This window comes from Mus caroli, unplaced genomic scaffold, assembly GCF_978045245.1.
Source record: "Mus caroli unplaced genomic scaffold, Mus_caroli_1 scaffold_6, whole genome shotgun sequence".
NCBI lineage: Eukaryota > Metazoa > Chordata > Mammalia > Rodentia > Muridae > Mus > Mus caroli.
In genome coordinates this window covers 53,968,687-53,983,209 of record NW_028227261.1, presented here as the reverse complement: position 1 = coordinate 53,983,209, position 14,523 = coordinate 53,968,687, and the positions used below count along the sequence as shown (strand labels likewise).

Below are 14,523 nucleotides of genomic sequence, written 5' to 3'. Positions count from 1 at the left end.
CTGGGCTGGGTATAGGAGAGCCAGGGAAGCATCTTTAATTAATACATAAAGATACGTATATATCTTTACCTATGTTTTCATATGACTGCAAAGATAGGAAATGTGAAATAGCCTGCAATTGCATGTAATTTCACTATTCTTTACTGTATCTATTTTTTATTTTTATTTTTTTATGGTTTAAGAGCTTTATTATAGAAAGGCAGGGGGAAAGAGAGAAGGTAGAAAGAGAGAGGAAGAAAGAGAGGGGGAAAGGCTAGAGAGAAAGAGAGAGTAAAGGAGAGGAGAGAGGAGAGGAGAAGACAAAGAGAAAGGAGAGAGGAGAGAAGACAAAGGGAGAGGAGGAGGGGAGAGAGTGAGGGGTAAGAGGGAGACAAGTATTTATTTTTTTAAGTTTCCGTGTTGTTTTTGCTCCTGGGAATATGGTAAAATTGGCATGTTAGTGTTTAGCTCCCCCTTTTTATAATAACTTAAACTTGCAACAAGTCACAAAAAATAAGTGTCTTCAGATTTGAATAAAGGAAAAGACAAAACAACATCTCTAAATTCCTGAACAGATAGGATGTGTGAGAACTATACCAGTTTGGGTTGAAAATATCATTGAAACCACTAAATGTGTGTTATTGTGATGGCAATGGTCACGAACTCATCAATTTCTATTCATTATATACACCTTGCAAATTTAGAGACATGCTGAGGTGAAAATGGATGTACAGTTTGCCATTCACACACACTTCTTCTTTATTGAAAAGAAACACTCTATTTGTTAATTTCACAAGTATGGAGCCTGGAGACATGGCTCACCATTTGAAGCACTTGCTGAAGACCCAGGTTCGGTTCCTTGCACCCACATGGCAGCTCACAACTGCTTGTAGCTGTTGGAGGCTCGGACGTTGCTTTCTGGTTTCCTAGGGCAACTGATGAACATACCATGCACAGGCGCATACACACATACATAGAAATCCAAACAATACGCTTTACAAAACCAAGTATGAATTTGCAGTAAGTCCCTTGAACTTCAGAAGTTAAAGATTTTCAATATTCCACTGCAGTGTGAGTTTTAATGGCTGCTTGAGTTCATACCTTTATGGTATGAACCATAATTTATTAAAGTAATCTTTGCTTGTAAGATGGTTTCTTCACATATTTAAAATGTTTTCTTATTGGTTGAAATAATCAAGTACTTATATATGCATATACATATACAAGTGTTAATATGTACATTTGAATTCAGAAATCATTTAGTTAGTTAAAAATCCCCATTACGTTCAAACATCCCACTTCTATGTCTATATAGAGAGTCACGTCCTTCTAATGGTGCATTCTTTGCACAGTCATGTTTGTTCTGAGTTAAGTAGGTGTGCTTTGGATTGCTAGTTTACATGGATAGACATGCTGACTTTGCCCAGGTCTGTCTGTGCATTTTCTGAATACTGTTCTGCACACTGTGCTTGTCCTCATGACCAGGAAAAGCAGGCACAGTGACCGGGACTAGGCAGCGACTCCAAGTAAGACTGAAAATTACTAGCAACATGAAGTTAGGTAGACTTTTTATAGACGGCAATCACATTTATCAAAACCGTCTCATTTGCTGATTTCCAGCCTTTCCCACGCAGGTGAAAGAATGAAGACAGAGTTTGCTGGGATGAACGCTGGGATGGAGCAAGGAAAAGGCCCATTCTGCCCCTCTGCTTTAGCTCTGTAGTTAACCCTCAAATGTTAACATTTAACATTTTAAGTAGTTGAAAGATAAGCTATTCATCTCAACTTCATTTTATTCATAGACGATTGCCCTGAAAATTGACCAGCTTAAAAGTCTTTTTATCTTTTTTTTTTCTTAAGTGAAACCCGATCCACCCCTAGGTTTGCATATGGAAGTCACAGATGATGGTAATTTAAAGATTTCTTGGGACAGCCAAACAATGGCACCATTTCCACTTCAATATCAGGTGAAATATTTAGAGAATTCTACAATTGTAAGAGAGGTAAGTATATTTGGGTAAAGGAAGTAAAATTTTAAGAAACAATTAAAGATTGCTAAGTCTCTTAGAAATCACCTTGCTGCTAAATATGCCTGGGCTCTCTAGAGTAGAATGGACTATTTTTACTATTACATATTGAGATAGTTTATGCTTGATAGAAAGCCAGGTATAATTTTTTTTTTTTTTTTTGACACAGGGGTTCTCTACATAGTTCTGGCTGTCCTGGAACTTGCTCTGTAGACCAGACTGGCCTCAGATTCAGAGATCTGCCTGTCTCTGCCTCCCGAGTACTGGGATTCATGGTGTTTGTCACCTCCATCCGGCCAGTTATACCATTTTAACTTATAACTCTTTTTATCTGTAGAGTTCTGACTTACATTGCATCTTTACTTTTTCATTGCTTAGTGTGTTGACAAACCATGTATGCATTTCTGCCATGAAGTCGGTCAGCATCCTCTTTCCCTTATACACCGAAGTGTTTTTTGAATGGCTGTTTGTTGAGTTGATCTAGATGCAGCAAGATACCTAGAGGTCATAGAGCTGGATAAGAGGATGATGAAAGACTGTCATAGCGAGTGGAGGTTGGGGCAGGCCTCATTGGGAGGATGACATTTGAGCAAAGATTTGAAGGAGATGGCTGTGTAGGTGTCTGGGGAACTGGACACCAAGCAGATGAACCAGGACTGCAGAGGCCCGTGTGAACTGAGGCTGAGTGGAGAAAACTGTGCCGTGGATGACATCAGAGGTGGGGTGGGTGGGGAAGAGAAGGTCACAAATGGCCCATGGGGTCATGTGAAGACTTTCATGGCACATAGTGAACCTAAGCATTACATCATTCCAAGGTTAAACAACAACAACCACAACAATAACAACAATAACAACAACAACAACAAATGATCTTTTTAGAACATTGTTACTTTTCTAAGGCCTTATGTTTGCAGAGAGCAGTTTGGGAACCCTCCGTGTTGGGTGTATAAACAAATGCAGAGTGAAAGCTATGATAATGAGTAAGATACTTTCTCATTAGGAAGTTGGAGATCACAGGATTGTAATGAAGGTCCTAATACTGTTCCATGCATACCTTACACTTTTCATAATTTTTAACCTATGACCCCTTTCTTCCTCTCACAGTCTTGAAGAGACCAGGGAGTTTGATTGGAACACATTTTTAGAAAACTGAATGAGCTGCTAGCTAGAGATCCTAGCTAGAGTTTGGTTTCTGCAGGGTTTTGGCCTTAGGTGTTTCCTCCTTTACTTTGTCAGCGATGCATTGACTCATGCCCTGCAGAGGTCAGGATCTTAATATCATTGGTATTGCTCTTCTGTGCAGCTTTCCTTCAGGACCCTTACAGATCTCTCTACACCTCTCCACGTTGTTTTTTTTACCAGTGTGACAGATAGCAAAATGGCTACAAGATTCTCAATAACTTTGGGATCATGGACGTTATAGTGTTCAGTTACTATTTGTCAATAGTCACATTTGTTGCTCAATCTGCAGGCTCTTGAACGTTTCATTGACAGGTGCATAGTATTTCTTTTTCACTTGGCCATTGGTTCCTGTTTTAATTCTGTTTTCAGACAGTTCATCTGTAAAATGATAGCTCTTTGAAATTTGCCTAGGCTTATGTATAATCAGTTTTGGCAAACATTCCACACCAACTTGAAGTTCTGAAATTTCAACATTACATTTAACAGGCTGCTGAAATTGTCTCAGCTACATCTCTGCTGGTAGACAGTGTGCTTCCTGGATCTTCATATGAGGTCCAGGTGAGGAGCAAGAGACTGGATGGTTCAGGAGTCTGGAGTGACTGGAGTTTACCTCAAGTCTTTACCACACAAGGTAGGCCTTGTAAAGTTGCTCTGTGAATATTCTTCCAGACCTTGCCTTTCTTGCCATTGGAAATAGTATTAAATTGTATTTAAAATTCTTTTTAGAGACAAGGTCTGGGTATATAGATTAGGCTGACTTTGGGCTGACATTCTTCCTGTCTCAGAGTCTCTTGAGTACAGGGTTTGTAGATGGGAGTGCCTGTGTACAGTTCCAGGGTGAGTGCCTGTGTACAGTGACAGGGTGAGTGCCTGTGAACAGTTATAGGGTGAGTGCCTGTGTACAGTTACAGGGTGAGTGCCTGTGTATAGTTACAGGGTGAGTGCCTGTGTACAGCTACAGTTTTCTTAACTCTCAAGCAGGCTAATCATTGATGAAAATTGAATCTGAGTTCTTATGTATGTGTTTCTAAGACACTTTCTGACTGAGTTATTTTTTTTTATTATGAAAAGAGAAATATTTAAGCTGAGCATGATAACGCATGCCGGTGCATTCAGTATTCTAGAGCATGAGGCAGGAGGATGAGGTTTGAGACCAACCTTGGCTATGTAGTGAAAAAACTTTCAAAAATGATCCAAAGTTATTTTGAAATTTCCACTTTAAGAACCCAGAGCATACCTTTTACATTGTTAGTTTTTAAATTTACATTTAGAATCTGAGTGTATTCATTTGACATAAACATAAGATGTTAAAAATGCTTACTTAACTTTAGAGGCAGGTGTGTGTGTGTGTGTGTGTGTGTGTGTGTGTGTGTTGAATTTGGTTGTCTTCTGCTGTAATTCTTTACCTTATTTTTTGAATAGGGTCTCTTCCTGGTCCTGGAACTTGCTGATTTAGTTGGACTAGCTGGCTGGCCAGCCCCTGGGATCCTTCCAGGGTCAAGGTCACAGGGTCAAGGTCACAAGGTCCAATCACTGGGCTTTTATGTGGTGCTGGGCTCCTGAGCTCAGATTTTCACTTACTGGTCATCTCACCAGCTGCTTTTGGAGTTTTCAGAATAAAGTCTTCACACTTTCAGAGTTCTTGTTTCTTTTAACTGTTCTGTGTATTTATTTTTATTAGCTATATTTAATACAGAAAGATGGGACAAAGAGCTCACAGGCTATATAATTTCCCATGATGTGTTTTGGGGAGAAGAAAGACTCCTCTTCATTAGCAATATCCTAGGGTCTTGGTGCATGCATTCCGGGGGAGGGTGGAACTCTAATTTCTGGTAGAGGGTGTTCATTCATGAAGCAAGACATGCACATCAGTGCTCCTAGAGCAGGGCACAGGCCAGTGGGTAGGCCCAAGAGTGGTCTCAAGCCAGGAGGAGGAGCTCCATTTCCTGGAGTTGAGGCTACAGGTGGGGATGGAGAGCCCTGCCCTGGTAGGTACTGGGGTCCCAGCAATACTGGCAGTGGCAGCAACAACAGTAGCTGCTATGCTGGGGGTTCCTTTCTTATGCCGTCATTGCCTGCTGGGATGAACTCAGGACCTGGGGCCAGGTCATCCGAGAAGGATCTGGGGATTATGGTTACCAGTTGCTTTCCTAACCGCAGGATCTTTTGTAGTGCCACCAGCTAGCGCCAGAACAACGCTAGTTTCTTCAGAGGGTGTCTCCTCCACAATGGTGGATACCATGTTTTCCCAATGCAGTGACAGCAGACCCTAAAACTGTTTTCTCTTTTCTTTTCCTTTCTTACCATTCTCTGGCTATTTTTCTTTCTTTGGTTTGATCTCTAGATTCATAATAACTACAGAGGATCAAAGTTGTATTCATGCCAACAGGCCTTGAGGGTATCAGTGGTGATTCAGCCATCTCTCAGGCTGCGTCTCATTCTGGAGTCAGTGTGCTGCCATATCATGTGATGGTTTCCTGCAGGCATGTCTTCTGTTCCACAGTTTTTGATGTCAGCAGTAAAATGTTGATTTTATCTCTACAGCAGGGTTTCCTACCAATAAGGCAAGCTTGGCAGAAGCATAGAAGCTTTCCCCTCGGTGGGTGGGTCCTGTTCTTTTCTTGGGATCAACTATACTGCTGTTTATAACTGCTTTAATAACCTGTTGGTGGTATCCACTAAGAACTGGCCCAGCTCTGCCTGGAAATCCATCCCAGAGCTTATTACTGCCGAGAACACTGTAGATACAGCAGACACACTTGGATGCTCACTAAGGCTATCCTATATCTGACCTAGACTTCCACCTCTGGCACATGTGATTCAGCAGCCTTTCAGGTGTGAGCGATCTCCTGGGCTCTTGGTCTCACTGCAGTGACTCATAGACCTGTGTATCTGGCCTCCAACCACCTCTCTTCTCTGCCCACTTTCCAAGTTATTTTTAACATCAGAGAAACTGCAATGTATTTACAGTTTTCTCAGAGAGGTGAGATGCGGTGTTTCTCAGAGTCCTGAGAATCTTGTGTGGTTTCCACAGTTGAGTTGTGAATTCAGGAAGACACTTAATTGTGTCTTTGTTAGTCTGCTCGTTCATTTTTCACTCAGGTTCATTGTGGTCACACAGAAATCGCGTGTAAAATACTGAGCACAATCCATCCATTTCGTTCAACACATTTCCTTATTGATTACCTACTATTTAAGAAGTGTTAATTAGTCTAAAAGCAAGTTGCATCAGTGTCTTAGAAGCATTGATTTTGGAGTCTACAAGTTTATGCAAGGACCAACATGGTGATTTCTTTGGAGAGGTTCTTAACCTTTCTGTGCCTCAGTTTTCCTGTCTGTAAAATCAGACTGTTTTTCCACGAGTAGCATGAAAATCATACAACCAAGTGCTTATTACAGCACTAGACTCTTAACAAACATTTAGTGAATATCTGATACAATTTTAGTTTACAGAATTCACAGCCTTGGTATTCAGAATCTCAAAACCTAGAGAGGGGAAGGGAGACACTAATTGCTTGGTGCAAAGTGAGATTGTGAGAGGGAGCAAAACTGAGTGTTGAACAATGGCTCAGGGTAGGAGACTCCGGGGCCCACGATGTGAGGAGACTCAGGTGATGGTTTTGTATCTTTATTCCTCAAATAAGTTTCTACTGTCACTATGTGTGTAATAGGATGCTGATAATTTGGGTTTTGAGCTTTTTGATTGTTTCCTAAGGAAAGCTGAATCTTCTATGATCTGGTCTTCCTGACCAGCTCTGCCCTATGAGTCACATGGAAGGAGGGTGAAAATGACAGTATCTCAGGTGGAGGCTTCTGTGTGGAGTATGAGGCCAGGTAGGGAGGCAAGGGGGAAGCTATACAAAGGAAATAGAATGCTACCACGCCCCCTACTCTGATAGTTTGTCTCTATTAACCACTTGGCAATGTGGAAATGTAGAAAGCTTGTTGTGTTTGTTATTGTTTTTTTTCATAATTAAAATGTAAAACTTTTTCATAAAAAGAGGCAGGGTTAAGAGAATCAGTGTTGTTTTGCAAAGTTTGCTAGGATTCAAAGTTGAGTATGAATGCTTTTCTAGAAACTTCATTTAATATACTGGTTGGTTTGCTGCATTTTTGATCAATATTTGATCTCATTTAGTTTAGGCCTTTAGGTGGATATGTTTCTAGTTCTGTTCTTCTTTACAATGTATGTCAATATCTGCAAGTTTAAATTTGCTTGTTTTTTTTTTTCAAATGCCAGCTCATATTTTACATTCTCATATAATATAGTCAGATTATCTTACAAAGCATACACATGCATACCACTTTGTTGGTCTGTTCGCTTGTGCTATAGCCAGACATGTGACTTTGAACAGCTAGAGTTCTATTTGTCATTCTGGTGTATCTCTAACCTTCAAACATGCCAACAGAAACATTATGCGAACAACAACAACAACAACAACAAGAGCAAAACCAAAAACCAAAACATGAATAAATAGCCACTGTCTAGTCAAAATTACCACCCCCCCAAATCAATGTTAAAAGATGAAAATGTTCTTTTAGCTCACATTTTAGGTTTAAATCGTGACCTTGTTGCTTTGAGCCTATGACAACATAGCCCATCAGTAGTGGGAGACTGAAGGAGAGAAAATCTGTTCAAAGCAAAGAGAGATGAAGGCACCTAGGTCCCAGTCCCTGTCATGGGCACACTCCCAGTGACCTGACTCCTTGCAGGACACTGTCCCTCATCGATGCCAACAGCCACATAGCCTGGTGCCCCAGCCTTCAGCTTAGGAGCCTCTGGAGACATTTAAGGTCTCAACCATGATTCCGCCTGCTAATCTCAGATGGCTCAGCTGCCAGTAGGTGAGGATTAAGAGAAACGAATTCACCACATAAGAAACAAACTAAGACACTAGTGCTTGCAGTGGGAACAGCAACTTGTCTACTCACATAGCTCCCCCGAATATTTCTCTTGATGCCATCATTCACTGTGTGGATGTAATGGTTGGTGATGTGCACTGAGTCACAGTCTATGTAAGCAGGCTCTGTGTTTTCTCTTTAAAGGGAAATCAGCATGTCTGCCCCTAGAATTAAAAAGTCTGTTTTCAGCCGGGCGTGGTGGCACACGCCTTTAATCCCAGCACTTGGGAGGCAGAGGCAAGCAGATTTCTGAGTTCGAGGCCAGCCTGGTCTACAGAGTGAGTTCCAGGACAGCCAGAGCTATACAGAGAAACCCTGTCTTGAAAACAAAACAAAACAAAACAAAAAAGTCTGTTTTCTGGAGCCGTGATAAACACAAGCTAAAAAGAGTTTTACCGGAAAATGCTGTGAATTATGATCTGTAATTTTGAGTAATTGATAACAGTAATACTGATCAGTAGAATATCCTGTTATTCATTAATGTAGTTATTGTGAAGTTATCAGAGGGTTTTTTGTTTTTGTTTTTTTGCTATATAAAGAAAGTTATAGCTGTCCCATTCCTCAAACTAAATGTTGCATAATATTTACTAGGATAACTTAATTTACCAATGAAGTATTTAGCACTTTTTTCAAATGTTTCATCAAGTTTACAATTAATTTACAGATCGTCACTCTTCTGAAGTCTGTCTGTCTGTCTGTATATGACTGCTGTATTTGCATGTATGCCTGCATGACAGAAGAGGGCATCAAATCCCGTTTTCAATAGTTGTGATGGCTCTTAACCATTGAGCCATCACACCCCAGTCCCCAGATTGTCACTTTCTATTTTTGTCTTAAAGTTTAGATTTAAGTGTTTAATCAGTCGCAGATGGTATGGTATATATTTTAACTTTATTCCTCAATTAAGTCTCACCAGATGCATTTGATGTTGACCTAAAACACCTTGAGATGTTAAGAATAATCTGCAAATGAAGAGCCTAAATTTGTGAAAGTTAATCTGTACCTTTCTAGAAAGTAAGCCTAATTCTGAGGCTTTGAGACCGTTCAGAGCTGAGACTGTGGATCCTGAGTGGGGTTAGCCATCTCTCAGGTGTTTGGCAGACAGGAGTCAGCAGTGAGTTCCATTCCCTTGAAAGCTGCATGTCCTTAAGACTGGAGTATACTCAGTCATGCCCATAATCCAGTGGCCCAGCTTCTGCCCAGCAATATAGTGTTCAGGGCTGTCCTGTTTCTGTTTACCATAGATACACTCAGCACATGTGTGCAGTGTGCACAGTATGTAGAAAACCATTGCTGTAAAATTAGCATATTACGGAGCAAACCATTTACCTATTTTACTGCTTATTAGAAGCCTTCATAACTATAAAGAAAACAATAGCAACACACTGCTTCTCTTCAGGATTTTGTGTCATAGTGGTCTGTGCTAAGAACACATGCTACATGTGGGCTGGAGAGGTGGCTCAGTGGTTAAGAGCACTGACCACTCTTCCAGAGGTTCCTGAGTTCAATTCCCATCAACCACATGGTGGCTCTTAGTCATCTATAATGAGATCTGACGCCCTCTTCTGGTGTGTCTGAAGACAGCGACAGTGTACTCATATATATAAAATAAATAAATCCTAAAAAAAAAAACAACCCACATGCTATGCTTTACTGATTCTCTTGAAATTTTAAAATTATATTTGCTTTGCATGCATACGTGTACCATGGTCGGCATGTTGAGGTCATACAGCAACTCTCAGGGATCAGTTATCTACTTGTATTATGTCAGTTCTATGGATAGAATTCAGCTCGTCGGGCTTGGTGGCAAATACCTTCTAAGCCATCTCACTGGTCCTCCTTTTCTCCCTATCATTTATTTACTTGCTTATTTTTCTCTGTGTGCCTGCACATGCACAGTCAGCTTAATAGTCTGGTGGAAGATGGATTACTGTGCTGGCATATGAAACTTCATTTAGTTAATTTTGCGTGTCGCTTGGAAGATGACAGTTGCTAAGACATAGTTGCAAAGAATGAGCTTCATGGCTGGAAGCCTGTCGTACTCTTCACGGAGGCTCTGTTCATTTGGGAGCAGGGGTTTCTGCCATTCTAAAGGGCTGTCCACAGCAGCAGCAAGGTTCTCAGTGCACACATTTGATTTTGGCAGGGTAACCAGGACGTGGCAATCTCTTTCTTGTGGTTAAGACTGCTCAGATGACAGTTTCTCTTTCCTTCTAAACTCTCACCTTCCTTTCTCTGTTACAGATGTTGTGTATTTTCCACCCAAAATTCTGACTAGTGTTGGATCGAATGCTTCCTTTCATTGCATCTACAAAAACGAAAACCAGATTATCTCCTCAAAACAGATAGTTTGGTGGAGGAATCTAGCTGAGAAAATCCCTGAGATGCAGTACAGCATTGTGAGTGACCGAGTTAGCAAAGTTACCTTCTCCAACCTGAAAGCCACCAGACCTCGAGGGAAGTTTACCTATGATGCAGTGTACTGCTGCAATGAGCAGGCGTGCCATCACCGCTACGCTGAATTATACGTGATCGGTAAGAATCCCAAGGCCGCGTCCACTCCGTCCTAGATCACGTCATGGACTGCATTAGAGTCCTACTAAAGATGCCAGGAAAATCGTTGTATTTTTTCATGATTTTTGGTGTTTTTACTTTATATTAATATTTTAATGTGTTTTAAATAGATGTCAATATCAATATATCATGTGAAACTGACGGGTACTTAACTAAAATGACTTGCAGATGGTCACCCAGCACAATCCAATCACTAGTGGGAAGCACTGTGCAGCTGAGGTATCACAGGTGTGTATGGTACTTTCTTCTTTGTGTTTCCCTGGGGATGGCACAGTTAAAGGTTCTGTTAATTTATTACTATAGCAGAAATCTGGTACGTTTTTCTCACTGAGCAGAAGTTTGAATATAATTCATTAGAAAAATGGTGAGCAATTACATAAATTGTAATCTTTGAAAAATTTACACCCAAGGCTAAAAAAAATTGTATTTTGTTTTAACTTCATATTATCATGTTTACTAACCAAATTCCCAGAATTGCGTTTTTGGCTTTTGAGTGGCATGCAAGAGAGTTATTTCTATGCAATGCATTTTGACTCAGGGAATGGGCCAAAGTCGGCTGTGCACTGTTTTAAAAACCTTACCATCATTCAGCTAAAGGCCAGTATTAGAAGAGAAGAGACAGAGGGACAAGAGGCTACAGGATGTGATGGTCTGTTTGGTCTTTTTTTTTTTTTTTTTTTTTTTCAGAATGAAGTGAATTAAGTAAGAAAGCAATCAGTTAATAGGGGTAATGGGGTCTATTAAAGAGAAATTTGTGCTCATTTACTTTTTACCTTTCATTGTTTAAAAATAATTTAAGACATCTCTGAATAGTATCTCCCCCCTTAACAAAGTGTGCGTCCTATGCGATGCCTCCCTGGTGGAAAGAAGCTGCATCCATCCATGTCTGTCAAGCCTCTCATGGTAGTTGTCCAGCACTTATACTCTGTGCTCTGATATTTAAATTTGCATTGGAGAATTTCAGTTTGTATAAGGCACCCACTTATTCTTGAAATCTAAAATTTCAACCTGGAAAATATATCCCTTTTCTTCAATCCTGTGACCCTCAGCTCACTCTGTGCCTCAAGCTCTCAGTTGATTCCTCTGTGGTACTGGAAGAAAAATGTCAATTTTTGCATTTCTTAGATGGGAAAAATTGGTGCCTTTATCCTAAATGCTATGAATTGTTTAACACCAATTGGAAGTTCGTGATAGGCCATTGTAATTATATGTTTTTCCATGCATTATCACATGCAAACATGTGTCTGCAGAAAACCACTTATAAGCTCCATAGTTCATTTACCATCCTAACATTCACAGGATCACAGGATCACCACGTAACCAATCCTCAATGAGCTCTTGAACCTCCCAAGTGCTAATTTCCATGTCTGTAAAATAGGGAGAATGATGGGATTTACTTACTTTGGGGGGAAATTAATGACATTTCACTTTGTTGTGATGAAGTAATATGACTCCGCCTAGAAAACGTTCCATTTGAGCAGTCAATAAATGATTACTACTGTCATGATGGTGAAGCTAACCAGTCCAAGCTAGACCTTCGCCATTGTGTTTCCACGCCACTATTCTGCTACGCACTGATGATTGCACATCTGTCTGTCATTGCATTCTCCACCCATCATTAATTATCGGAACACACATGTCCATGTACATGTACACATACACACACACACACACACACACACACACACACACACCGATAACCTTGAGGAGAAAATATTACAAAGATGGTAAATGAGAAATGATTTTAGTGTTTTACCTTCCCTGTTTTCCTTCTCCTTCTCTCCTTCTCCTTTTCCTTCTCTCCCTGTAGAGTTCTCAGAGATTTAGTCCTCTGAATACCATTTTCAGAGCAAATAGTAACAGGAGGGCTGTTTCTAAGAGAAGAAAGGCTTTGCGTGCTGTGAGGAAGTAGGTCGGGTTTGGTTATGACTCCTTATGTTTAAAGAATTTTCATTTCTGAGAAAATGAGTTTAAAAATGAAAAAGAAAATAAGTAAAAAAAAGAAAAAAGAAAATGAGTGATTTTTTTTTTTTTTGAGATAGAGATTTGTAAAAGGGGTTGTGACCCACAGGGTGAGGACCAACACACCAGAAGTTTGTATCAGTGACACAATTGTTGAAGTAAAGATTAAAAGTAGGACCAGGGGTCACGGGGGACGACAACTCCTGACATGGAAGGAAAGCAGGTTTTTGTTTGTTTGTTTCTTTTGTTTTTGCTTTAAACCGTGTCTTAAATTCCAACAGAAATGGAGAATGTAACAGGCAGTAATATTTGGCTTGACTGGCAGAGCTTGAATACTTTCTAGTCCAACTGATGTAATGAAAACAATACCAAATCCGATCCTTACATGAATGCAGTTATGAAGTAGAACTGAAAGTCATCTTATGGGGGTGGGGGTGGGGGTCTTAGCACAGCATGAGAAACTGTGTTAGGGTCGCAGCAATAGGAAGGCTGAGAACCTTGCTCTAGGGTAACCACCACAGTCCTGCTGCTCTGTGCCTAACTTACCTTCTTGCCAGCTCCTCACACCCATCCTTCACCAGTCACCCTCCACACAGTGTTTTTATAGTCACTGTTTGTGGAAAGACTAAAATCCAGCTAGAGCTCGGAGCTCAAGAAGGCCTTTCTAAAACAGCATCAGTTTTTAGACGGAGAAAACGATCTCTATCAAACAACAAATCTGAATTCTAGATGTCTTTTTTTTTTTTTAAATCAATACTACATATTAACTGGTTACTTTCTTTTAAAAAAAAATACCTTTTAAGGCGCAACCTGTATTGTCCTGATAGTCCAACTATTCATCCTACGTCTGAGCCCAAAAACTGCGCCTTACAGAGAGACGGCTTTTATGAATGTGTTTTCCAGCCAATCTTTCTATTATCTGGCTATACAATGTGGATCAGGATCAACCATTCTTTAGGTTCACTTGACTCTCCACCAACGTGTGTCCTTCCTGACTCTGTAGGTACGTCAGACTCTATTATGTATTTTCCTTAGAGTGGGCTGTCATTTTCTAATTGCACTATATTTTGAAGGAAAAAAATTGTTTCTGTTTATAGGGTAATTGAGAAGATGATTGGCTGTAGAAGCTTTCTATTTTATTACCATTTTGAATTAGTTTTGATATGATTGGTAGCATGTTTGTTTATAAATATAGGTAATAGATTCATAGCAGCTGGGTATTTCCGTGGAGCACTTGATTGCATGTGTTACTGTGAGGGTATTCTAGTGTGGTTCTGAAAGAATTTGCTATTTTAATCTGAAAGTTTTATTTGATATTTGAAAGGCATCAAGACTTAATTTGAGAAGCTGGGTAAGAAACATTCAAAATAGCTAAAGGAAGTGAAGAAAATTGATGCAGATGGTGAGATCTGTAATCTTACGAGTTTCCACAGGTATCTTGAGATCAAAGGATTCAAAGAGTCGTTGAGACGTTTGGGACATTCTTCCAAAATTATTACAGAATATTTGAGAAATGACCAACCTATGATAATTTCTTTTGTTGCTGTATATTATTTTGTTAGGGAATTATGCCAAAAGTCAGTATTTTTTTCATAATCTTTTAAATCGATCAGCACACATTTGAAATAGAACCTATATTTTGTTAACTATAGAATGAATTTATTTTAACTATTAAATCTGTTTTTTTTTTGATAAAGCTGCCTACTTAATTGATTATCTTTTCCTTTGCATGATTCCAGGTTAAGTGTTTTTACTACACTTGGTACATTCCTGTTACTCAATGTTCCAGGTTAATGAAGGGCCACGGCCATTCACATACAACATGAAATCAAGAACATTCTATCTGAATAACACTGGGTGCTTTGCTTTCCAAAAGAGTTTAAATCAGGCTCATCTT

The 14,523-nt window shown here is 39.9% G+C and overlaps 1 protein-coding gene across 1 annotated transcript in view; it reads left to right on the top strand.

The window, feature by feature from the left end:
* Positions 1–14,523, top strand: part of Lepr (leptin receptor) — an 81,805-nt gene that overhangs the window by 29,795 nt on the left and 37,487 nt on the right. The window contains exons 6-10 of the mRNA XM_021159648.3: positions 1,840–1,982; positions 3,675–3,819; positions 10,335–10,625; positions 10,775–10,892; positions 13,430–13,629. Of these exons, the coding sequence (XP_021015307.1) occupies positions 1,840–1,982; positions 3,675–3,819; positions 10,335–10,625; positions 10,775–10,892; positions 13,430–13,629 (897 nt within the window). The remainder of the gene's footprint in view (positions 1–1,839; positions 1,983–3,674; positions 3,820–10,334; positions 10,626–10,774; positions 10,893–13,429; positions 13,630–14,523) is intronic.